The sequence below is a fragment of the Eschrichtius robustus genome, chromosome X (genome assembly GCF_028021215.1).
Source record: "Eschrichtius robustus isolate mEscRob2 chromosome X, mEscRob2.pri, whole genome shotgun sequence".
NCBI classification, from domain to species: Eukaryota; Metazoa; Chordata; class Mammalia; order Artiodactyla; family Eschrichtiidae; genus Eschrichtius; species Eschrichtius robustus.
Window position 1 is genome coordinate 130,470,764 of NC_090845.1, and position 27,411 is coordinate 130,498,174.

General features: G+C 43.4%; 1 protein-coding gene across 1 annotated transcript in view; it reads left to right on the forward strand.

Moving 5' to 3' along the window:
- The window catches only part of AFF2 (ALF transcription elongation factor 2), a 482,377-nt gene that overhangs the window by 140,136 nt on the left and 314,830 nt on the right, over positions 1–27,411 (forward strand). The window contains exons 2-3 of the mRNA XM_068532924.1: positions 16,846–16,966; positions 25,714–26,574. Of these exons, the coding sequence (XP_068389025.1) occupies positions 16,846–16,966; positions 25,714–26,574 (982 nt within the window). The remainder of the gene's footprint in view (positions 1–16,845; positions 16,967–25,713; positions 26,575–27,411) is intronic.

The window sequence follows — 27,411 nt, forward strand, 5'->3', positions numbered from 1 at the left end:
AGGATACATTTGTGTTGTTTGAAGGCTTCACGTTTGTGGCGAATTGTCCTTGAGACAGGAACTCCCCTTCTGTTTGGCTCTGAACCCAGCCTGGATGGAAGGTGCAGTGTCAGGCGAGGGCTGCTCAAGGAGGCGACAAGGAAGATGAGTCCCAAACGTCTGGGCACAATTTTTCTGTGTGTCACTGTGCCCCAGGTAGAGCCACTCTAGAGGGAAATGAGTAGCCTGAGGATTCCACTTGTCCTGAGGGGTGGGGGACAGAGCAGTACAGGACCAAGCGTTCCTGAAGAATCTGTACCCTGGCCCCGTCTTGCCACAGTCATGGTATCCGCTTCCTCGGAGGCAAGCAAGCCCACCGGGTGGTCATCAATTATAGATCTGTGTGAAATCTACGGACGTGCAATATATATGAGTGTGCGTATATATAAGTCTCTTAAGATCCATGTGCAACACAGCATATAGATCAGCATAATATTCAACATCCATTAACTTACGGACACACTGTGGAATTCGAAACAGCTGAAGCTTGAAGTTGATCATCTCCTTTCTTTCCAGTTTGCGTTCGAGCGTGCATTACGATGAATGGAAGCAATTATAGACGGATTCAATGGCAGTGCCATCATTTATTGGAGTATAATTCCTCTAGCCAATCAGTGCTCTAAGTAACAATAAATTATATTAGACTTCCAGTATTACTTGAGCATGTAGGGGGCTACGGATCAATGGGTATCTGAGACTTGAAAAGCTTCGGCATTCAGTTCTTGTTGAATCTGTAATTAACAGATGAAACTCAACTAATCATAGTAAATTGTTCATCTGACGACATTCTTGTTGTCAAGCACACTGTGTGCTAGGGAACAGGAGTGTGAAGTGCCACAGAGTGTGGGCCTGTGCTCTTGCCTGTCGCGGTGCCCAGCAGCAAAATGAATGTATCTATCAGCGTGTTCGAATGGCGTGTTACTGTGATAAAACGCTCCATCCTTGCAGGCTGCTGATTCATCTGGCTTGCACAGTGTGTGCTAATCAATGATTGTTTTATATTAAAAGGCACAGTGTAATTTTGCTGCAGATTGGTTGGCAGTTGCCCAGGAAAATATCAGTAAACTGAGGAGTCCTGAAAGTAATGTGTGAAATGTATGTGAAACAGGTAGAAAGAAACTGCTGGTGGCTTCTGCTAATAAAAATCCTTCCCAGCTCCTCCAGGCACCTGGGAAAGAAAACAAGCATACAAGGCTTCACAACCGCACAGAGTTTCGATTTAAAGACACAGTTATTGGTAGATTAAGTTCCAGTCTATTATTTATTCTCTCTAGTTTCTCTACCTGAAAAAAATGCCTTCACCTTGTAAAATGACATTTACATTAAGCCTGGAATAGTGCTTAGGCTCATTTGAGGTTTCAGAGAAGGGCGGGCGCTGGCACCCACACACTAGCACAGTGTTTGCGATGCTCATTACAAATATTAGGGACCACGATGTTCAGTAACTACTTAGCATAATTTTGTTTTACTTGTTTACTATGCACCAGCGATACCCAATTGAGCCTTAGCATTAATACGCTCGTAATATACAGTGCAGTGCCTCCATATGGCGCATTGGGTAGAAGCATATTAAACATATTACACAAACAGAGCTCAACACCTCACATATTATTGATCAACAATGCACCAATTAGACAATACAGCAGTCATGAAAATAAACACTGGCATATGTGCCCAAGGTCTAAATGAAAATGAGATGGAGGGAACAAATGAGAATAGAGAAGGGGGGATAACAGAACAGGACCGCATAGGTTAGATCGTTACCACGAACCCAAAGGCACAGAGTCTTCTGTTGTCTGGAGACAGAGCACTGAAACCAATATTGTTTAAGCGAAGTGGGTTATTAAGTAGACCTAGAAAATCTCTCTTTTAAGGCCAGTGCTGCCCAATAGAAATATAAGGGGAGCCACAAACACAATTCTACTTTGTTTAGTTTCAATTTTCTAGTAGCCACATTTAAAAAAAAGTGAGAAGAAACAGGTGAAATTGCTTTTCTTGACACTTGATTGAACTCAGTGTATGCCAAATATCATTTCACCGTGCAATCTGTTAAGAATTATTAATTCTATATTTAATACTATTTTCATACCAAGTCTGAAATCTGGTGTGTATTTCACACTTATAGCACATCTCGGTTCGGACTAGCCATTGGCCATGCTCAGCTTGGCTAGCGGTTACTGTGTTACTGCAGTTTTCCATTTGCCATTATAGTTTATCTCCTCCTCCTATACTGTGTGCTCTTCTGGATCAGAGGGTCTTGGGAGGCTGTGAGCAGCCCAGTGACTGGCTCAAGGTCACTCAACCTTGAAGTGGCAGAATCACTCTCTGAGGTCTTTCCACTAGATGCTCTCCTCCTTCCGAAAGTCCACCTGCTATATGTCTCCCCATTTCATTGTTTTTCTACAAAGACACACTTACGGATTATTAGTCCATTAATAATGATAGCCCATCAAAAGCTGTTTTCTAAAAACCTTAAAATAATGGCCCTTTGCTCTACCACTTAGCGACTTTTCCCGTGTTCTGGAAGAATACGATTAGCAAGCATGTTACAATTAGAGCACAGAGTCCTATAGTAGGAAAAAAGAAAAACAAACCAAACAACTGCTCCTGGATGCAGACAGCTTGCCTTCGTATCTGTTCCTGCCCTTCATTAGCCGAGCGACAATGTGAACATTGGGCAGTTAGCCCTTCTGGGTCTCAGTGTCTTCATCTGTGAAATGGGAGGTCAGAGTGCCCGTCTGGCCTATTTCCCAGGGTTGTTGGAAGTCTCATACCAGATCAGACTTGTGGAAGTGCTTTGGGAAGTGACAAGTACCATGCAAATGTGAGAGTGTTGCTTTTCAAAAGAGAAGCAAAATTTTAAAATCCTGCTATGCACCAGATGCATGCATGCATTTATTTTGTAAGGACATTGATAATATATGAATTCGCTCACCTACAAAAAATTACTCCACTCCCGATAAGGCTAAGCCTTCCTCAGTCATCAGACCCCACTCTCTCCTCCTCCCCCTAAGCACCTGCTGCCAGTCAATCTTACACAGGCATTTTGTCAAGGTGCGGACATTTGGATGAAGGCCCAGCACTAGATATGAGACAGGCCATCAGCACACGCGTGCTTTTGAACCGGGCTGAGCTGGTGACCTCAGGCGAGCAGAGGGCCCTCACCTCCACAGCCGGGCCCATCTGTACCAATGTTGCGGCTCTGTGCTGCCGCACGGACCCTGCTTACCCTGTACGGAAGGGGGGGTTTGCGCATGCGCTGTGCTGAGACTCAGGAATGCATTATGCACCGGTGGGTAAATCCCCTGGATCCACACGCGATGCCTAGGACAGACCTGCCCCTCATATTGACTCAAGCATTTTTCATAAGAGCTGGAAAAAAACGAAAAGCCAGCGCTTTCTTTCTCATATTAATTGGCAGGAATGTTGGCTGTTAAACCTACTGTGGCAGTACTTCCTGTGGAGAATTTTCTCTTTATTCAGTGAGGACAGTAGAGGGGAAGAAAAACCTGCCACTAGCTGCTATCATGGCAGCTTCAGTGATGATAATGATAATGATGGTCAGGATGGTAGAAATGGGAGCTGCTATTTGATCAACAGTAAGAAGTCGTTTTCGTTTCAGTGTGAGATATTAAAATATTAAATTGCAAGGCATTGTTCATTTTTATTCACTGGTCTTCAGAGAGCAAATGCAAAGTGACAGAAGGATTTTAATAACAATAGCAAGCATACCTAGAATGAGCATTGTTAACCAAATTATTATCACCGATGTCATTAACGTGTCATGTTTCAAAAGAGGAAGCATCCACAACAGGGTCTCTGAGCAGTTAAATAAAACAGAAACAGTTCATTAGAACAGAAGGAAACTGTCTGAATGCATTGGTCACAAGTTGCTTGCAAGCATTTCTGACAGCAGCCCTCTGTTGAAGAGAAAATTGCACAAATTGCCAGTTATTATCATTTTTAATAAATAAGCCTCCTATCTTCTCCCACCCTCCTCTCCCTCCCTCTGGCTTCTCAGTGATTGTGTTCAACAAGCATATTTTCAGTGGGACCATTGCTATTACAGAGTGATTGAGCTCTGATTTACGCATCAATTACCCACCTTCATGGAGATTTTCATGCTCCCCTAGCTGACATCAATGAAGCATAACTGCGTAAACGCTTTATTTCATACCGGTTTTGGATAACTGAGACTGATAACTAATCATATTGAGAGACAATGTGCTCGAATACAGGAAACAATAAATGCTTCCCTTTGAAATCTCACCTCTTCTTTATGAGCTCACCATTCACATGCTTATCTCAGTCATCCATTTCTCTGTGAGGCTCTTCCTCTCACTCGGTATCACCAGTGCAGTTCGGGTTTGACCCTTGAATCCAAGCATTTGCAAAGACCAAACTCTCATTTTCCAGCTTCCCCAAAGAGCAGAAAATCTTGCTGTTTGCCCACCACTGTTATAGACCAGTTTTGCCAGACATGGACGGTCCGAGGGACTGAGCTTGGCCGCGTCTTTCATCTCTTGTTCGCGCATCCGTGTTTGTCCCACGGGACCATCTTTAGTGCCACGTGGTTAGTGTGTACTTGAACGAGCTGATGTGCAGACTGGGAACACTTCCATTCAAGACCCAGCTGGAACACAGCTGCCTGTGTTCCCACCCCACGCCAACCTGAGAATGTTCCCAGGGCACTTTGTTCCTCTGGCCATGGTGTGCGTTACCCTGCAGGGTGATGATTTCAGAGTGGATTTACCTCCCCTCCTGAGCTGTGAATTTCTCAAAGACTCATACTGTTTCTTATTTTTTTCTGAGCACCAAACAGGGTCCCTTGTGTGACCTAGGCACCCAGTAAATGTTTGTTGATTAAATAGACAAACTAATTAATATCTTAATATCTTGGTCAATATTTGTCACCGAACTAGGGCAGAAAAAATGTTTGCCTGTCATTTGTTCATTCATTCAGTCAAAAAATATTTACTGAGAGCGGAACACTGAAGTTGGCACTCTCCCAGATAAATGGGAAGCAGAAATGCGTGATTCGTCTCTGGTGGACAGTTTCATTTAGCACCCACGGTTCTCTCAGAGCGGGAGAGGGGGAAGGAGACCAAGTAGGAAAGCCTAAGGAGAGTTCAGCTGGGATAGAAGCGAGAAGGGTGGATATCATGTCACTGGAGTAAAACAGATCATTCCTAAGGCCTTGATTATCCACACTGACTGTGATGAGGCCCAACGTTTTCACTGTGAACTGACTCAGAAACGCCATCCGGGGGTGCAGGGGTCTGCCCGTGCTGCCATAACCAAGTCCCGCAAACCGGGAGGCTTAAACAACAGATTTATTGTCTCCTGGTTCTGGAAGCTCGAAGTCTGAGATCAAGGCGTGGGCAGGGTTTGTTCCTTCTAAGGGCCGTGAGGGAGCATGCGTTCCAGGCCTGTCTCCCAGCTTCTGGTGATTTACTGGCCATCTTGAGTGTTCCTTGGCTTGTAGAAGCATCACCCCGATCTCTGTCCTTATCGTCACACGGTGTTCTCTCTCTCTTTGTGTCTGTGTCCACATTTCCCCTTTGAATAAGAACACCAGTCATAGTGGATGAGGGACCCACCCTACCCCAGTATGACCTCATCTTAACTAATTACATCTGCAGTGACCCTATTTCCAAGTAAGGCCACATTCTGAGGTCCTGGAGGTCAGGACTCCACTAGATGAGCGTTGGGGTGACACACTTCAACCCAAAACAGGGGGCCACCGTGTCAGGCACCTCATCGAGGCAAGAGGTAGAAGTGTAACCCAAGAAGGAGTCACAACTATGTCCATGTGACATGTGGGAAAGGAGCCTGGAGTCAGGCCGACGCAGAGGGCAGAAGCAAGCAGTGCCCAGTGGCTGTTTGCCGTGGGCCTGATCTCGTGCCCCGGCTGTGTGCTCAGGCCGGAGCCCTGTGGGGTGCATGTGCCAGGGAGGGGCAGGGGCCTGAAGAGGAAGCCTTAAGGGGGTAGAATTTTTTGCCCGGGCAAAGTTTAGTGAGTATACGCGGATCAGAGGGTTTGGTGAGACTTGAAAATAGAGTCTGCTTGACTGTCAATTATAAACTGCTTGTTAAGGGCATTAATTTCCTTAGTTTAAAAGTAATTAAGAATGCGATTTCTGAGAAGATATTGTTTTAAATTAAGTAGTTATTGAAATTGTCTTGCTCATAGCTAACTGAAAATAAAACACCTTTTAAAAGTGTCATTTATGAGAAGCCAGGTTTATATTAGAACTTTGACTTGGCAAAGAGTTCCTGATATTTAGTGGGCATGGAGAGGAAATACTTCAGGCAGCTTTTTCCTAGCTTGAAAAACAGAGTTGTTCTGTGTAGGTTGGCGGCAGAAGCAACAGGTATGGAGCGGGGGACGTGGCCCATGGGATGGGGCCAGGATCCACGGGGGCTGGACCAGGAATCATCAAGAGCAGAGGGCCAAGCCGGGCACCCTGCCTGCCGTGAGGCAGAGCTCAAGCCGACCACAAAGAATAATCAAAGCTGGACACCACCTCCTCCGTTTCTGATTATGAGAAGCATCCTCGTGTTTCCTTCCTGGAAGTGGATCAAAATTTAGATCTAGCAGCTCTTTAAAGCTCAGCATTGGCATTGACTCTGATTCATTTAAAGAGAGAAGTACAAATGAGGGGAACATGGTAGATGCTGACAAGAGGGGAAGCGAGGATGTTGTCTGTCATTTCGATTTTTCAATAGATTCACCGATTCAAACATAAACGTATAAATAAATACACGTAACTGTATTCACTCTCTGAGTGTGTATTTCTTGGCTTGTGTTATCCATTCCAGGCCCCTACTCGTCTTCAGGAAGTGTCTTTGAAGACTTCTGAGTCATGCAATTGTTTGCAGCTCTCTCTGTGTGGCCAACAGTGAATGTGAGATGCTTGTAAGGCATCGGTTTGTGTTACCAGTGGGTCAGTGAGCCAGAAGGAGTGACGGAGAAGTCTCATTTTTGATGAATGGGTCAGAACTCGAGTTATTTTTAAATGATTTTCTATAAAAATGGAAATCAGACACCTAACCTAAGAAAATATTACAGAAGCAGAAAAGAAACTTCCGCGTGCTTAGATATCTATGGCACAATGGAGTCTTCTTGTAGCGGGGTACCTGAGTATGGAGGAGGGAGGGGATGCTTGAAGAAAGATGAAAGGAGATGAAGGTGCAATCTGGGCTGCTGGGAGAGGAGGGAAGGAACACTTGTTGGGGAGACAGTCATCTCTCAAGCAGGTAGGGATATTGGACCGCGTCTCTTAGCCAACAGTCACATTGTCCAAGGACAAAAGAATTTAATTTCACTGGAACGATTGCTTTTAAAGTACATTTTAACAGGCTTCTAGAAAGTTGAGTTGAGTACTACTGTAGGCACACCTTTGGGTTGCCAGAGTCATGGTCATTCTATAAAAGAGTGGCATTTCCATTGAAAGGGAATCCTCTAGAAAATGGAATTTTCGTGCCCTCTTACAACATTGTTGCCAATCATTATCCGTCTGAGTGTCTACCTGTGCGTGCTGTTTGGAGAAGAATCTATACCATGCTGCAAGAGCCCCCTCTAAGCTGAGATATTCTGCTTAGATAATCTGAGGCAGGGAGTTCAGATTTTCGCTGTCCCCCCCTGGATCCACTGTGCTGTGCTGTCCTGTGAGCAGAGCTCAAATGTGTGGATGTGCCTCTCTGGCAGGGACCTTCTTTCCTATCTACTAGCATCTTCTTTCTGGCTAAGAGGGTGGCCTCTGGATAGGGCAGCCTCAGCGCCTCTTCCGCTTGTTTCACTTACTCATTGTGTCATTTTTTGGGCATGTCAACCTCTCGGGGTCTCAGGCGCCTGTCACCTCATCTACAAAGTGAAGATGACACTGCCTCATCAGAGTTTTTGTGAGGATTAAAGAAGATAGTCCTCCGAAGATGGCTGCACTGGTTCCTGGCATGGAGCAAGGAATGAACAAAGAGTGCTATTAGTGTTACTGTGGTTGTTCTGCATGACAGTCCAGTCTTGTAATAACTGCTCTTCACCTTGAGGCATTTCTGCCAGCATAGACCAACAAGGCAGACTTCTGCTTCATAGAATACATCTGTTCCGTAACGGGGCCTGGCTCTTGATTTACCTCCATGTGAAGTCCATCCAGTTGAGGCACACCCAAATGGGTTTAATAAAGAAGTTTATATGCGAAGGATCCTATCATGTGCAAAGACTAGAAGTTGTTTTATATTGGACGCCTGGGAACCCCGGCCCGCCCCGTCCCCCGCACCAGGAGATTCGCCTGCAGTTGGTCTGGCGTGTGACTTGGGCACCGGGATTTATAAAATCTTCACTGGGTGATTCCCATGTGCAGCCAAAATTGAGAAGCAGGTTATAGAAGATCGGTAATATTTAGAAATGTTTTAAATTTAAAAAATTATTACTTTAAACCTCACGTCAATATTAGTTTGTGTATTAATTCCATATATTGATCAATTTCCTGTCGCTATCTCAAGGATCATTTTTGAGCCTATAGAGAAAAGATTTTAAAGGCTATCTAATGAGATATACTTTGTCCTGGTCTGTTACTAGAAAGACATTAGACCTCAAAAATTAGGAAATTTTGCTCTAGTTTTTGTGGAATGAAGAGAACTCATGAAAGCTACACGTAAATATCTTTGGCATATGCAGGTCTTGTAGCTCAGACTTTTTTGAAAGAGCTCTGGGTTAGGAAATCAGGTGAGCGGTGTCCTGGATGCAGTTCTCATAGGCTGGAACCATTTTCTGAGCCTCAGTTTTCCATCTTTAGATGGAATACCAATACCTGTCTTGCTAATTTATCAGGGGTGTCTGAGGAGCACACGAGTTAATGTGCAATAGAGTTTTGTGGGATGAAAGTAAAACCTGATCATGTTGACCCTGACCATGGTGTCAACGATCTCATGTGAGCAGACATTACCAGCTTACAGAAGCCTCCCTCGTTCACTATCACACTTGACCTTGACATCAACCACATGAAGAGGAACTCCCATTTTACACATAACGAAACTGAGGCTTAGAAATGTAAAATGAGTTATTAATGATCAAGAGACTTGTAAGTGAAAGAGTTACAAAGAATCTGGGTACCGTCATTTCTGGACACACTATGAAATTCTTTAGAAACAACAGAACCTGTTTCTTTGGTTGGTGTCAGGTTCGGTTTTCACTAGGTTGTTTCTGTTTTTGTTTTACCATTCCTAGATATATTCAGTTATCTTTGCAGCTTGAGTATTTGGTATTTCTTAGAGGTATTGCATCATTTGGGGAATTTGGTAGGCTAGCCAAAATAGTTTTGCCCTAAGCTTCAGTCAAACACTTTTTAAAAGTGTCTTCCTCACAATATCTGTATTTGACATTGCTTATTTATATACAAGAAGGTTTGCTGTGATCACCTGTAGCGTGCTGTCAGTGACTTAGAAGCCATGGACCTTTCCCTTAAGGAGTAAAAAGTCTAATGGGAGACATAGAGAACCCCAGTTAAATCATTATCAACTCACAAGATTGAACCCCCTTAATGAGCCTGGTGTAACTTAGGACCGGGAATATCCCTACAGTGGAATATTATTCAGATACTAAAAAAAGGAGTGAAGTATTGATCCATGCTACAATGTGGATGAACCTTGAAAACATTTTGATAAGTGAAAGAAGTCAGGCGCAAAGGACCACATACTGTATCATTTCATGTGTATGAAATATCCAGGATAAGCAAATTCATTCAGAGAGAAAGTAGATTAGTGGTTGTTGCTTAGGGCTGGGCTGGAAGGGAGGCTTCAGGGCAGGGGTAATGCCTAAAAGGTACAGGGCTGCTTTTGGGGGTCATGAAAATACTCTAAAATTATATCATGGTGATAGTTGCAAAACTCTGTGAATATACTGAAAACCACTGACTGTATACTTGAAATGGGTGAATTGAATGGTTTGTGAATTATATCTCAATAGAGGTGTTATAATAATTTTTAGAACAGGGTGGGGAGCAGAAGAGAAGGAGAGGAGGTGAGACAAAAACAAAACAAGAGGAGTGGTTCTTGGAATGTCTGCCTGACCCCACTGGAGGATGATTTGACAAGCCTCCTGGGTGAGCTGAATCTGCTTCCATTTTCAGAAGTAGAGGGAATGGGATATCCCCAAGGTGCCCTGGAGGGAAACAGGTTTAATATTCCCCTGTTGGTAGTACATCATTTTAAAAAGCACAGATTTAAGGGAGCTCTCAGAATGAGCACTGGCCCATTTCCCGAAGACCTAGGAAATTGGCATGACTGGGTGGGCAGCTGACAGATGTGGAAAGTAAATGTCTTGTGTGTCTTCTGTCCTTTCATTCCCATCTTGAGTTTTTCTTTTTAATGAGAGCCAGTGTCTGTGGGGAGAGAATCCATTTGCTGAAGAGAGTGGTTGTATGCAGAGTTGTATGTATGGTTGTACGTATGAGTCCTGCTGTGGAAACAGGACTTAGAGGTTCTCCTGATGTATAGAAACTCCTTTTCAAGGCCATACTCACATCCCCAGATCCAGGGTTCTCGTGTGTCTTCCCTATATGTGCAAAATAAGTTTGGCCTGGTTTTAGCTGCTTAGAATAGTTCGGGAGTTAGCAGTTTACATTGCAGTGCTCATGGATATTAGCAGATAAAATAAGGATTTCACATGGGGGTGATTTTGAAGGTATTGAATAGCAGAGGTTTTCTTTTTTTTAACTAACAGAAGCTGTACAGACATTAGGTCAGTGTCAAATTCAACACAGGGCTAGATATTTTAAAAAAAGTACCACTTGGAATTCTGGAACATGTAGTAAGTATAAATATCTACACATTTTATAGAAGGCAAAAATTCATTCAGGAGAACCAGAAGGAGTGAGTTATAGCTTATGTTTGTCCCTTGGGTGAATTAAGTATGTATTTTTATGCTTTTACAAAGATATTAGCCAAAATAAAGGTGTTTTAGTGCCAGTTGGATTAGAAAACAAGTGAGACTGAGTTATTTACTTTCATTTACATTGTTACTACCATAAATCCTGTATTAGTTAGCAGTATTTTTAAACAAACTTGTCATTTTAAAATACCAGTGTTTTTCTTTATGTGTCCCCAACTAGCTTTGTACAATAACCAAATTAGGCAAGCAATGATGATTATACTTCATGAAATATACAAACCAAATGGACTTAAACTGGTTTTTACTCTCATTTGCTCAGCTTCTTCCCATATATGTAGTTCATTTTTACAATCCCTTTAGGTTCTGTACGTTTTGGTGTAAGGAAACTAATGGTTTTTCTATACTCGCATCCAAATGAAGTTCCTAAAGTTTTTCCCTACTGACAGTTTCTAATAAAATACAATCCTAAGGAAAGTTGACCAACGGAGTGCAAATGAGACTAATGTTTATTCTTGAGTGTGATGGAAGCATGAGAGTCAGGAGGGACAAACCACGGGGTATTAGGAAGAGAACTAGTTTGGGAAGCAGAAAACCCGAGTTCCCACCTCCTAGTTCTGCCACACACCTGCTATGAGGCCCATTGCCTTTCTGAGCTCAATTTCCTCATCCGGAAAATGAAGGGACCAGAACTAGATGATGACGACAGTGTCTCTTCTAAAAGACTAGCCAGCATTATCAGCCTGGGGTCCTGCCGCTGTGAGCTAATGAAGATGGCATAATTGAGCTTCCTCAATCTCAGTGAAGCTACATGTGTTCCGGGTTTTATCTCCCCACGAATGTACCTGTGGCTCCTAATGATGAAAATGGGAGTTGCTTGAGTCTAAGATCAAGTTTAAGGACGAGGATGGGAGAATATCTGAGAGAAGGAGAAGAGGAGGAGAAGAAATCACTTGAACTTGAAGATGGAAGAGACACAGGTTGGCATCTTCCTTCGCCACTACCTTGATGAGGCCTTGGGATGGCTCCCTTCATCTCCAGAGGGCCGTAGATTCCTCCTGTGTTAAGAGGGCAGGTTCTCTGTTATTGGAGGCCAGGGAGACCGATGGGTGGGTGAAATCAGAGCTAATATAAAAGACCCATTCTAGAGAGTAGCTTCTCACCATCACTGCCTTGCACTGGAGTGAGTAACAGGGTATAGTTGGCCCTTGAATAACGCGGGCTTAGGGGTGCCAGCCCTTTGTACCCACGGGTTCCTCAGTATCTGCGATTCTGCATCCGTGGATTCAGTCAACCTCGGTTTCAACTACCTGTGGATTGCGTGGTACTGTACTATTTACTATTGAAAAAAATCCACGTGTAAGTGGACCCACGCACCTCAAACCAAACGTGACTCAAGGCCTTGGTGAGTTAAATGTATAGTTAAATGGAACTTGTTCTTCTTTCTGTCCTTTTTCTATCAGCTAGTGGAGATGTCAGTGAAGCAGGGATTCCAAAAAGATAGGCTGAGGGACTTCCCTGGTGGTCCAGTGGGTAAGACTCTGCACTCCCAATGCAGTGGGCCCGGGTTCGGTCCCTAGTCCGGGAACTGGATCCCTCATGCATGCCGCGGTTAAGAAGCCTGTGCGCCGCAACTAAGACCCGGTGCAGCCAAAAATAAATAAACAAACAAACAAATAAATAAATATTTTTTTAAAAAACCCCAAAGATAGGCTGTACAAACAGAAAACAAAGGCCTTTGGTCAATGAAAAGTAAATTGAGGTTTTTTTTTTTTTTTTTTAGGTTGAGGGGTAAATGCATTCTTAAATTGAGACATAGTTGATTTACAATATTATATTAGTTTCAGGTGTAAAACATAGAGACTCAAAATTTTAATAGAGGGCTTCCCTGGTGGTGCAGTGGTTAAGAATCCACCTGCCAATGCCGGGGACACGGGTTCGATCCCTGGTCCGGGAAGATCCCACATGCCGCGGAGCAACTAAGCCCGCGAGCCACAACTACTGAAGCCCATGTGCCTAGAGCCCGCGAGCCACAACTACTGAAGCCCATGCGCCTAGAGCCCGTGCTCCGCAACAAGAGAAGCCACCGCAATGAGAAGCCCACGTACCACAACGAAGAGCAGCCCCTGCTCGCCGCAACTAGAGAAAGCCCGCGTGCAGCAACGAAGACCCAACGCAGCCAAAAAAAATATATTTTAATAGATTATACTCCATTTATAGTTATTATAAAATATTGGCTCTAGTCCCTGTGCTGTATAATATATCCTTGCAGATTATCTATTTTATACGTAGTAGTTTGTATCTCTTAGCCCCATATCCCTGATTTGCCCCTCCCCCTGGGTTTTGAGTGTTCGGTGTCACCATAACATGCCAGATTTCCTCCTATCCTACAGAAAACAGTTGGAAGAACATTCTCACCTGCTAAGAGTGCAGAGTCCTCGAGTTGCACTTCGGGGCTCAACTTCCTAATACGAAAGGGAGTTTTCACACTGAGAGGACTGGTGCACCCTCGCCTCATCAGTGTGAGGAAACTTGAATCGTTCAGACCAGTAATATGGTGATGAATTCCGATTTCTGGCTTGAGCACTTCCTCGTGGGCCGTGGACCCGTTCCTTTTTTCGTTGGAAAACCAGCCCGGGAGTGTAAAGGGGCATCAGATCATCAGGGGACAGACATCGGCTTTCCTGTGGCCTCTGCAGGGCTCACAGGTTCAAACACAACCTCCCTGAAACCGAAGAACTTTAATTGAGTAGGTAAAGAGGTCCTCATAATTATAAACAGCAGTAGGTGTAACAAGAGGCTAAATACCTAGCTGGGGTTTTAATTAGCTGGTGCTTCAAATTAGTCATTTTGGTTTCAGTCAGAAATCAGTGACGTTCTGCACTGTGAAAAGCTCACCACCCTGTAGTTCGTTCCTCATTATACTTCGCCCAGTGAAGCTTTCAGTACAGCGCCCTGCTGAGCGAGAAAGGAAAAAAAAAACGGGAGAGATTTGGTTGCCTTCCAAGAGCAGTGAAACTCTATGGAGATTAAGTTCATTCTCACCAGAGATACGAGAATTAACTGTTCTTTGTTATGTGTGTTAAAAAACGCAGCAGATAACACCCATGTGCACGCTCAATCTGCTCTTCAGATTTTTCGTCTGGAATTTGGTAGCTTAATGAAACTGATGCAAAACGCAGCCGAGAGCCTCCTAACAAATCCAACCTGGGTCGAAAGCGCCAAGCGCCCTGACTGCCGGCCGCTTGAAGGGTTGTCATCGCATGTTGAAGCACGTTTCCTTTCTTCTCTTCCTCTCTTTCCTTTCGGGTTTTAATTATCTTGCCCTCAGAGGAGGAGGAAGGTAGTTTGCAAAGCCAAGAGACCAAAGTCCTTCGGTTCTCCTCATGGGACAATGAAATGGGATCCCCGGGACTGTCATTCTGGGCTGTCAGGTGCAAGGAATGAAGAGAGAGCTGGAAAACTGACATCTTGCTCGCGTTCCTTGGAAGCATGAGGCTTCGGCTCTCGTGTTTGCGTGGAGCGTCATGGCTGCAGCAAACCCTCTTCCCAGCTTCCCACCCCCACTGAATATTGCTTTAACTTGTCCCCTCATCCCACCCCTGACACCCCATCGTTCTTACATTTTGGCAAACTGACGCTGGGCTCAGGTTACGCAGGGCCAGTGTATGATGCTGAGGGTGAGTCTTGTGCCCCACGCTTTCTGGACCCCAGATGTTACTGTTGACTCCCCATCAGCCTCCAGCACAGAGATATTGCGTCACACGGCAGCTGTTTGGGGTTCTGATCTCAACTCGTGAATGGGAATGACAGATGATGCCAACAAACGTAATACCTGTGGATGGCATCTGGGACTATGAATGATGGGCTGGCTTTCAGTACCTGGACTCGGCGTCTTTGTTGACCAGGCGGGGCCCAGATGTGAGGCCTGGGCTTTGGGTGGAGCTCTGGAGGGTCTTTGATTTTCCCAGACGGTGCTAACATTTGCTGGGCATACCTATGAGTGATCCGGTGAGCTCTTCTGTATCTGGCATGCGTTGCATTATGAAAGGATAATGTCCATGTAAACATCCTATAAATGTTGCCACGATTTTTAGATGGGGAAATGAAGTGCTGTTTATCCAGGAGATAAGGCTATCAAAGTCACTTAGAATTTGTCAGTTCACGTATTCCTGTGGAGAAAGGCGGATGCTTAGGTGTATTGACCTGTTACACTCCACCTATATCAATATCTAGTTAAGCTGCCATGGATATTGCATGCTCTGGGCTCTTATTTTGTAAATTAACATTGTGATACTCATGAGCAAACTAGGCTACCAATGATAGGTATTAAGGTTTGGAATGTATTCAAAACCTGTCAACTGTACTTATATATTATATCAATATATCTCTTATAGTTCCTTTAGCTATTATGTTCGTTTGCATGCCAGTTACCTAATTAAGTCTTCACATGACATTACAGGTTTCGTCCGCTGACCGCAAGTAGAGCGTTCCTATGAAAACTTTCATAAGCAAAATGGTGCAAAAGTGAAGAGTATCCCCCCAATTTCTGCAAGTTCTCATTAGGCCCCTTTGCTTTTAAGAAAGACCTATGTTAGTAAGGGAATGACGTTTTTTGTAAAAGAGAAAATCCTCTTCGGATTTTTTTTTTTCGTTAGCGAGAAAAGGTACTAACACAGGTCTCTCGTAAAAGTGGCTTACTGCAAACGTTTGAAAAGCAGGGGATACCTGTATTAACATGGGGAAGGAAAGCAACATTTATACAGCACCTGCTAGGCATTTTATGTACATTTATATAATTGAAATTTTCCCAGTGTATATGTACTCACTTTGAGTGGAATTACAGTCAAAAGCGGAGGGGGGGAACCCAATGAACAAAATAAAATCCACTACTGTGAGACTTACAGATTATGGTTTAGTATGCATAGTCTTGCATGATGAAGAAAATAATTGTTTTCTTAATAAGGAAGCATTCCATTCTATAAAATCCAAGGACCCAGAATGTATCTTAGATATAGCCTGGAAGCTTTTGGTACTGATCCTACAATGGGAAAGCCTGAAATGTCATGAGAGTCAGGGTTACACGGTGTTTATAAAACATTTGTGCCCTAAGGTCATTCAAAGGTTTTTACACCTCTTTTCATTGTTAGTAGTTTGTTGGTCAAGCCAGACCCCTTTCTTTGTGAACAGTTTCCCACAAAACAAAAAGGAGTGTGATTGATTGGGTGACTTGGATTTTTGTAGACTTCTGAAGATGTTCTTAAACTCTCCTTTGATTTTTCTTTTCTTTTCTTTTTTTTTTTTTTTTGGCAGCCCCACGTGGCATGCGGGATTCTTAGTTCCCAGACCAGGGATCAAACCCGGGCCCCCTGCAGTGAAAGCTCGGAGTTCTAACCACTGGACTGCCAGGGAATTCCCTCTCCTTTGATTTCATTACCACAGGCTAACACTGGCTGTGGGCCCAGGACAGAATTCCAGTTTATCCACAATAACATATTTGATAATTCCTTTCCCTTAGGACTTCGTGACATCTGTGAATTCTGAGCCCTAGGCAGTTGGCAGCACAATGCAACCTGAATTCAGTACTTTTTTGCACAGTGGACTGACTTTGGGGTCTCTGCAGTAATTGCCTGTAGTAATCAAGCAAGGACAAGGGAAGAGGATTATGCCATACTTAAGTGGTCACGAGTACAGTTTCTAATAAGCAAGTTTCTGTTTTCTTCTGTATTCTGAAGAACTGGTCAGGGTCTTAAACCCATTGAGAATGAAGAAAAGGAGGCCTGCTCTCTATGCAGTATCAGTTTGGGTAGCCTCGGCTTGTTTTTTGTTTTTTCTTCTTATTGATAACAAGGGAGATCTAAATAACTTACATGACTAATTCATCTTTGTCTCCTTTTGTCTTTTTCTTTGCATGTCAGTCACTATGAACAAGACCGTAGTGCACTTAAGAAAAGGGAATGGGAGCGGAGGAATCAAGAAGTCCAGCAAGAAGACGATCTCTTTTCTTCAGGCTTTGATCTTTTTGGGGAGCCCTACAAGGTAGCTGAATATGTATGTAATTTATCTTTCTGGAAAATGGTTGCTTGTTATATTTTTGAATGCACTAATCAACATTTAATCTATTTTTAAAACACCCAAATCATCTCCAGGAGAATATATTTTACAAATGAAATATATACATATGCTGTATTTGGGGCAATGGCAAGTTTCTGAGGAAGTCTTCAGAGACAAATTCCATCTTCTTGGGGGAACACAGTAGGATTTGCAAGGGACTTATGAGACTTCCTGTCTCCAAAGAATTCTTTCCTGCCCAGCACTACCTACAGCAAGGAGTGCCCCCCGACACTTTGTCTCACTTTGATTATCAGCATGGCAGCCCCTGACGACTTCATCAGAATGTCAATGGATATGTCTGTTTCTCCTCCCAATCAGTGCCATCCATCGCAAGGCCACTGCTTTCTGTTTCCATTTTAGGTTGTTAGCAGCTGTTCAGTGGTTTGAGTGCTCTTTGAAAATCACTGTTCTAGGAGAAAGGGAAAAGCCAATCATTTTTTCCCGGTGATTAATAATCATGGGTTAGGAGATTGCCTCAACCAGAACAGGTAGTGTAGCTAGGTTGATTTTCTAGTGGTATTCTGGCTAGTGTGTAGCTCCAGTAATGATCATACTTCTATGCCTACAAGTATTGATTTCACAGTGACTGCCTCTGAACTTTCTATTTAGGGTGGGGTTGGGAGAAGAATCTTGGTGAATTGCTGGCAGCTGGTTGGTTTTTATTGACATTTACTAGCAGTGTAATTTTCTGTAATGAAACACAAATGATCTAAGAGGTAAAACAACAGTAGAGAAAATGTTCAAGAGTTGTGATTTTAGAAGAGCACCATTTAGGAAACAGTGACTGGGGTAGACAGTAAGCTGTCTGGATTGGTGACTAGTGAGACCAGAGTCTTGGTGCCTTGTTCAGACTAAGCAAGCAGCTCTTGACTGAGACACTCAGGTGCCTTCCAAATTTGGTAAGTCTGACAAAGAGACTATTAGTTTTCAATTTGTCAATAATAGTATAATCCTTAATAATCCATTTTTCCTATCTCAATTGATTTAATTTCTATACTGCCTTTGAATGTGTGCATGTAGAGATATGGTGAGCTTGACAAGGATTTATTGAAGGCCCACTATGTGCCAGCCACGTCTTAGACTAGTGTCCAAAGGGAAGTAAGACGTAGTCCCTGCCCTCAAGGAATTCCTTGTCCAGTGGCAGAGATCATCACGAATGAGTGAGGGCATGACCGCATGGTAACTGCTGAAGAGGTAGGCAGGGGAAAGATGCCCGAAGACTTCTTACCTCGTACCAAGGAGTTTGGATACGAGTCTGTACATGAAGAGAAGTCATCACAAGTTTTAAAGTTAGGACATGGCTGGGACAGACGAAGAATTGTAAAGATGATGTTGGAAGTGTGGAGAGTGGTGGGTTGGAGGGAAGGGAAACTAGAGGCAGATAAAGAAGCTATTGTCGTTGGCTGAGGGGGGTTCATGGCAGGCTGGATTTAGAGTAGAGCCAGGAAGTTGAAGTGATGGGACAGGTGTCTGCCTGGAGGTGGGGAGTGTGCGATAGGAGTGAACGATTCCGATCTTTTAGACTTGAGAGGAGGGTGGTGTTATTAACAGATTGTTCAGGAGGACAGCAAGGTTGGTGCTTGTAGAGAAAAGGTAATTAATTCTGCTTTGAGCATGCTGGGTTTAAGATGCCAGCGGATGTCAAGGGAGAGCTATCCAGTAGGCTTGGGGTGTATGGATCTGGAGCTAATGAGAGTGGTCAGGAGAGAGAGTTAGGTGTTTCTATGTAGGTGGCAGTGGAAGCTGTGAGAACGGGTATTATCGCTAAGCCAGATGGCTGGGTAAGAAGGACAAAGAGAGAATCTTGAGGAGCAGCAACATTTAAGGGGTGAAAGGGAGAGTCGTTTTCTTTGGTGATGGTGGTAGTCATTGTGGGTTGGGGAGTAAACGGGAAAAGGTGAAATAAAGAAAGAGAGACAGTGAATGTAGACTTGATCTTGCAGAGAGTCTTTGTATGGAGGGAGGAAGAAAGGAAGATAACGTTAGAACGGAAGGGGAACAATTATCTGGAAGGAAGCTTTTTTTAAGGGGAGAGAAACGTGAACATGTTTAGAGATTGATGGGAAGGAACCAATGTCAGTGGAGAAGGCAAGGGTGAAGACACAGGAGGGAGAGGTCATGATGAGCAGAGCCAGGTCCCAGAGGAGATGAGAAAATGCAAAACTGAGAGCATGTGAAGAGTGATGAGCCTTGGGGAGGAAGACGGGACTGGAATGTTAGGATGAGGAAAAAGCAGGAGAGTGGAAGGAAGATTGGGGGCACGATAAGGAGTTGTGGCCTCCATATTTTCTAGGAAGTGGAAGAGAGGTCAAAGGATGATAGATGCCTCATCCCTTCTTGAGAAAGAGGAATGACCGGATGAGTTTTACCTCTTATCTTCGGAGCGGTTAGAAAAATGAGCTTTACTCAAAGGGCTCATTCTGAAAATTCAATATCTACTCCATGCTTAACACTATTATGAGGTGTAGAACCCTTGGCTTATTTCCCCCTTTATAATTTTAAGCCTTGTGGAATTAATGGTCTTGTACCTTTAAGGTAAATGCCATTTCTCGTTAACAAGCCTGTAATATAGATGCGTATCTGTTTTTAGATGTAAGTAGTGTAGTTTTGAGTAGGCAGTTAAAGAACCTGTTATCAACATTGTCATTTTCAAAAGTCATCTGTCTTGATACGACCGGAGTACATCAGGTACAGACACAGATGGGAGCATTAGTCTAGGGCAGGGCCACGTCTGTGTGTGGTTAGTAGCCTGGTGCCTTTATGCTACTTGATGGGGAAGAGCCTTTGTTCTGGAGTCGAGACTGTGAAGGAAAGGAATAATGCTAACCGTTGATGACCTGGTAACTCTCTTTCTTTCACTGCTGCTTTGATGACTGACTGCCATCTTGTGCTGTGTACATGTTCAGGGTTTCCTGGGAGATCACTGGGCAGTATGCTTCTCCTTTCCCCCATATCATGATACTAGAACAGATGTACACCTCTAAAGGCTCCCTAGACCTGGACTGGTGTGGACACCCTCGGCGTATCTGGACATGCCAGTGGCAATGGGAGTTCTAGAGCTGGCCTGTGGTCCACCGGTAGAAATGAGGACATTCCTACCACAACTCTTCCTGAGGGTTGTGGTAGGAATGCCTAGTAAATTAGAAATCAAAATTCCTGGCGGTTGATGAGGACTTTCAGGAAACTTCTTGCCACTCTAAATCCTAAAACAAGGCCCGATCGCCTATCCGATGGCTTTGGTAGTTCATAAACTAGCCAATGAGCCTCAGTCCCTAGGACCCACGGCCCTTTCTTGGCAGAGAGAAGAAATGGTGATCTCTCATGGTCCTGGCTGATTTCTTTCCCTTCTTGGTTTCATCTCTACCACTCCCAGAATGGAAAGAATGTTGACCACCCCTAGATTGGGGTGCTGGTGGGTAACATCCCTTTGTGGCTGCTTTTGTCGCTTTGAAATCTGAGTTTGTGCTGTGCTGCTGAAAAGGATGTGTTCAAAAGTGCTTGAAAAATGTGAAGCCATTTGACGTGTCTAGATTAGTGTGGAAAGATGGGGAGGGATGAGGAACTGGCATGTACCAAGTGCCTCCTGTGTGCCAGGAACCGTGCTAGAGCTTTCTACATGTGCTTGTTTAGTCCTTACAGCAAATGGGTATGCATTTTCCCTGTGTTTCCCATGAGGAATTTGAGGTGAGCTTCTCTGCAGCTTCATATCCGCATAAGTGTGATTCCATATCTGTAACAGGAAGCTGTTTATCCTCGACAAGAAGTCAGAAGACCCGATAAGCTTACCTCCTGTGTGACTTTGGGGAAGAAACTTTATTTCTCTGACCTAGAGTTTCCTTTGCTCTGAAGTGAATAACAGTAGCTGATAGAAAAAATAACTGATAATAACAACAACAACAGCTGACGTTTTATAGCTCTTCGCAGCTCAACAAGAATGAGGAAACCGAGGCGCAGAGACATTAAGTTGCTTATCCAAGGTCATTTGGGTCAGGGCAGGTAGAAGCCAGAGTAGACCAGAACGCCTCTGCTGACTCACACGGTGATTGTGACGATCAAGTCAAACAATCCGCGGAAACCTTGCTTTGAAATCCATAATGTGCTATACAAATTCAAGGTATTAGCATTATTCTAATTAGGGAAAGAAATAGCAACTTACAGCTTAGAGAGATTAACTGTAAAAATATTAGAATTAAAAAAAAAAGGAATTACTAAATCACATAATTAGCCACAATGAAATAAAAGAAAAAAATGAACCTCAAAACTTAAATTGTTTTGCTACTTTTATTAAAAAGAAGTACCATGGTACAATAGTCTCCTAGCACACTGGTCTTGCAATGAAATTATATTACTGATTTGTAGATAACATTAGAAGCAAACTGAGGCAGCTCTGCGTTTCCCGAAGTAATAAGAGGCAAAAAGCTTAAATGAAGGAGTGCTGTTAGTCTTGAGCCACAAACCAGACATGTAATTTATGCCTGAAAATACTTGGAAAATGCATTTCCTTGATGATGGAGAAATTGTGATTACTTAGAAAATAATGGCTGTGGAGGTTACCTTGAAGGAATCAACCAACTATCAAGAACGGGAAGTAAAGAATTGGCCAAATTGAAAGAAGCCTGTAATTGATTGAAATGGCTAAATTTCCATTTTTGCCATGTTTATAATGTGCAATCAGGACTGCTAAGAATCCCTTGCTCCTTAAAAACGTTCTTAAGACTCGGGAGGATGAAGAAGACGATTTAGTGCGAACCAGAAGTTGCTATGGTGTATAATGAGAGTCCATCGTGTAGGTGTACATAAATGTATTTCAGGCCCCGTTGGGTTTTCTAGCCAGTGGATCTGACATCGACATCTTGAGAAATTTAAAAACTGGTTGACAGTTACCCACCTCCAGTGTTGGGAAGGCAGAGAGTTGACTCTGACGACCTGGTCTGTACTGTTAATTATTTCGAGATTGTTGAGTGGTGGACTTCTTGAGGCTGTGTGTCTGTGTGTCCTCTGCGCCTAACCCAGCCTCATGAGTGTTTTGAATTTACCAGTGTGTGTTTTAGAATGACCATGGTAATTGCTACGTGTAGCCACAGTACGTCTGTTACGGGTCTTCCTTCAATCAGCAACTCAGAAAGTGTCACCAGTGAACTCAGCCTTGAACTATCTGCTATGTAGTTCTGGTCACAAGTCCTTCTGAGACAATTACTGTGTGAGGAAGCTAGTTGAAGGGAGTTGACCTCCCTTCATCCCCCCAGGTTATCCCAGCTCCACCCCTTATGCCATTAGTGTACAGGAAGGCCCTACGGTTGGACCTATTAACTTGGCCCCGTAACTCCACGTGCAGATGTGCCTTCACCGAGTTAGACTTTAACCCAGTGCTCCTGCGTTTTACTCATCATAAGGAAAAGCCATGTGAAGAACATCTTTGCATCTTCTGTAAAATTGGTGCTGAAAAAACGACCTGTTTTACTGTTCAGAGGTTCTCGTGACCTTGTAACTGAACCAATGAGAAGAATTCCTTTTCACGTTTCAGTATCTGGCAAACGTTTATCTCATTTAATGAATTAGGATGTGCTTCCTGTCATCAGGCAAAGAGAATTCTATAAGCTATGAGCTTTTTCTTTTGACCTTTAGCTACCGAGAAGCTCAAAGTTCAATTTGATGTTCAATCACAGTAACCAAGTTAGCTTAACCTTTGCTTTTCTGGTTATGTACCCTTTACTCCAAGCCACTGCAAATCCTTTATTGATATAGGCAGGGTATGAATTATAATTTGATTCTGGTCAATTCAGCAACAATTTGCTGAGTACCTAGTATGCATCAGACATGGTACTAAGTGTTGAGGACATGAAGATGAATAAAAGGTAGTCTCTGACCTCGAAGAAAAGCTCATAGTTTTGTGCTGGAAAAGAAATCATAACTGTAGTAGACCCTATGTAGTAGGAGGTGGATTTTCTAGACTTATTTGGAGAGCTTTCAATTTTCGTCTAATTTTAGTCATGTAGACAACAGTTTTAGACATTGGCCAGCTTAGAAATTCTCCTAATTTCAAGCATATTTTAAAACCTAGAGATGGAAAAAAATTCTAAGCGTGCATCAGAAACCCAGATCAGTAAAACAGTAAACCGAAATGAAGAGACGTTAAAACCTAAGCAGGGTCTCTCCACTGAAGATAAGATGAACATGTCCCTTTTATTTACTGCTGAAATACGAACAGGGATGTGACTAGCTTGCTTGCAAACAAATGGGCCTTGAGGTTCTTGGGTCCTGATGATGTTGGCCCGGAGAGAGTGAATGACTTCTCAGAACTTCGAGGTATTGTGGTGTCCTCTGTGACATCTGGGGGCAAAGTTCTCATTCTCTAGAACTGTCTTTCAATGAAAGTTCAAAGAATTTTCGGTAAATGATCAATGAACTGTCAATGAAAGGTCAATAACTTTGAGCTTCCTGGTAGCTAAGGCAAAGAGGGAAAGGTTATAGAATTCTCTTTGTCTAATGGAAGGAAGCATGTCTTAATTCATTAAAGGAGACAATATAAATGGAGGCATTTAAAAATAGGAAATGAAATGGTGTTGTTTCCCCTTGTTGGGTCAGATCCTGAAGATAGCAGGTATTAGTTTTTATCAGGCAGTCATCTGGTCCAAGAGGTAAACTATTTGAGGGACCAGAACAACCCTGCAAGTATTTACAGCTTGCATCAAATTCTACTGGGCCCTGACCACAATGAAATCTCTTTGTTTTGAATTTAGGGATTGAATAGAGGCCGGTTTTGGCTGCTGCCCAAACGGTTCCTTGTGCACCTCCGCTGAGGGAGACTGCTGTATACAAAGAGTTTATTCTTGCCTTAGCTGAAAAGTAATTTCTGCCATTAAAACTGACAAACCTAGGGACTTTCAGGGAATAAAAGTGATTTCTACCCTTCTCTACCTATTAAATTATGCCTTTCAAATGTACTTCTGAAAATGGAGTGATTATTCAGCTGAGGATTATATGGAACTGTAATTGTTTAATCACTCCTTCAGCACCAAGGTTGCATGTGATGCAATATAAGATGTTCCTGAGGATAAGAAAACTAAAACTGACATATATTTATTTGATTTCTAAAACTCCCCATCCCCCATGGAGCCCTCTTAGCGTATCATTAGCATGCTTTTCCTTAGTCTTTGAATATGATTTGCCACGTGACCCGAGTTGAACGCTATATCCAGTATGTGGGGATTATGGTAATAACAAGGCCACGGTTGCCAGCTTGATTCCCTCTCTGGTTGCTCCTTCTCTGTATCCGTTGCTGGGTCCTCCTCTTCTCCTAGTCCCTTAAAGGTTGACGTTCCACAGGGCTCTCTCCTGAGCCTGATCTTCTCATCCTTCATTTCCTTTCCCTGGGTGATTTCATCCATTTCCAGCACTTCACCCTCCATTCATCCGCACACTCTCCCATCTTGACATACAGAGAGCAGCACGCAGCCATACATCCTAGGTTTAGCCTGAGATGCCAGGCTTGAAGAGGCACACACCCTGTGTACCCCAGGAGCCTGGGCTCCACACCAGGTGTTAAGGGCGTGTGAGCAACCTTAGATGTTGAACATCTGTCTTCAGTGGAGGTTGTACCAGTGGGGAGGTGGTCACCCCCTCCTGTGCCTGGAGAGCTTGCCTATGACTCCTGGGACATGGAGGCTACACAGGGTGGCCGTCTTCCCCAGGCACTGGCCCTGCTGCCAGATGGCTCCATGGATGCTGGTAGCCTTCTTTCATTGCAACATCTTGGGCCAGGATAGTGCAGCCTAGGTGCAAAGCAGCCCTTTGCCCTTCTGAATTCAGCAGCTGGTTTTGATAACACCTTTGGCAGGTAAAGAGAAGACTAAAAAGTCCTCGTGTTGATTCTCCATAGAATGATGTAGTTGCCAACTTTGAAAATCGGACTTTGTTTTGATTTACTTAACCAACAGTTTAAATGCTTGAATAAATTCTTCTAAACCCTTGAAAAGACAGAGGAGAGCTTGAGTCACTGTTGATGAACAGTTTGCACCATTTCAATATGTAAACACAGTTGCCCCCAGAATATGTAGGCAGACACCAGTAATTTATGCAATCTTTGATTAAAAAGAATTGGATTCACTTTAGTCATAAGTTAGCTCAATTCAATGTTCTTTAAGCCCATGCCTTTTCTAAACTGAATGTAGTCATGATAGCACAGTCTAACTGACTTCCTTACCCAACGGGCTACGGCTTTTTCATGGTATAATGTAGCACGAAGGGCTGACGTGTCAAGAACAAATGTAAGTCGGACATTCTATTGTAATTCCAATGATCAGTAAGCGGAAGTTGTTAATCACAGTGTAGAATGTACAGTTCAACTCATTGGACCTAAAATAAGTTATTTTTTCTAATAAAATTCGTAAGCAACGTAATTTAAAACTTTCTCCCAATGAGCGTGTTTAAGAACAGGCCAGGGAGTATACAGACGTTAATCACACAGCTCATTCCAAGAGGCTCTTTCAGTAGTGTTACTGATTTTTTGTTCTTACGTAGCCCATGAAACGTATGAAATTATATGGCAGCATGAGAAGTTTAAAGAACCCTATATGCTAGTCTACTTAGGACATCTGTTTGAAACATTAACATTAGGAAACACAAACCTATTCATTCTCTCTCCTCCCACCCCCATCTTTTTGTTATTTTAGACAAACAAAGGTGATGCACTTGCCAACCGAGTCCAGAGCACGCTGGGAAACTATGATGAAATGAAGGATTTGCTAACTAACCATTCTAATCAGAATCATCTAGTGGGAATCCCAAAGAATTCCGTGCCCCAGACTCCCATCAACAAAAATGAACCAAGCTTTTTTCCAGAACAAAAGAACCGAATGATCCCACCTCATCAGGATAGCACTCACTCCTCGGCGCCAACGCCTCCACCTTCTGTTGTGATACTGAATTCAACTCTAATACACAGCAACCGGAAGTCAAAACCTGACTGGCCACGAGACAGTCAGAACACTAGCATTGTACCGGCCAGCCAGGCTGGGAGTCAGCCCAACAAGATGCAGCCATCAACACAGGACCAGCCCCCAGCCAGACTGGAAGACTTCTTTGTCTACCCAGCTGAACAGCCTCAAGTTGGAGCAGTTGAAGAGTCAAACCCACCTGCAAAGGAAGACAATAATCTCAAGTCCAGTGGAGGGGATACTTTCAAAGAAATCTTTCAGTCCAACTCACCAGAAGAATCTGAATTTACACTGCAAGCGCCTGGGTCTCCCCTAGTTGCCTCCTCTTTATTAGCTCCCAGCAGTGGCCTTTCGGTTCAGAACTTCCCACCAGGGGTTTACTGCAAAACAAGCGTGGGGCAGCAAAAACCAACCGCATATGTCAGACCCATGGATGGTCAGGACCAAGCCCCGGACATCTCTCCCACGCTGAAACCTTCGATTGAATTCGAGAACAGCTTTGGGCATCTGTCGTTTGGATCACTCTTGGATGGCAAACCCAGTGCACCCGGTTCAAAGACTAAACTGCCAAAGTTCACGATTCTCCAAACGAGTGAAGTAAGTAATTTTTAAAGTTTTGTTTTGTTTCTTTCTTTTTTTTTTTTTTTTTTTTTTTAGTTCACTGCTCTAACCTCTATAATCAGGTATTCCCAAGCAGCTCTTATTTACCTTCTTGAGCTGTAGATGAGACTCTTCAAGGTCAGAGTCTGAGTCTTGATCTTCTGTCACTTGTGACTTGACTGATTAACACTCTGCAAATACAGTTAAATCTCCATAATTTGGAATGACAAAAGACAAGGTCAGTCTGAGTGAATGAAAAGTTGGAGTTATAAAATACTTTCAGAGAATGCATTTGTAGTAATATTCTGTACAAATTAATCACATTGGAGATTTTCATTGGTCCTAAGCAGGCTGAGGTACATGAAAAGACTGTGAGTCACCCTAGGCCTTCACTAACTGATAGCGTATCATAAACATAAAACACAGAAGTTCCTTAAGGTACAAGGATGTACAAGTGTGATTTGCTGGAAGCGGAAGTGGAAGGCATTCTTTAAGAATCGTAGTTTCTTGAGCGCTTGCAGGGCTGTTCCTTGGCAAGATCTTAACATTATCTTCCGTATCCCTCAATCTTCGCTTCTGCATCACCTTCTTCTACAGATGCCTACCTAACCCTCTTGTACTACCTTGATCCCTTCTGTCAAAGCCAAAAGCATTATGCTCAACCAAAATCCCACTGGGTTTAGAATGACTAAATGTTTTTTAAACAGCATTTAAAAAAAATTTATTTATTTATTCATTTCCGGCTGTGCTGGGTCTTCGTTTCCGCGCGAGGGCTCCCTCCAGCTGTGGCAAGCGGGGGCCACTCTTCATCGCGGTGCGCGGGCCTCCCACCAT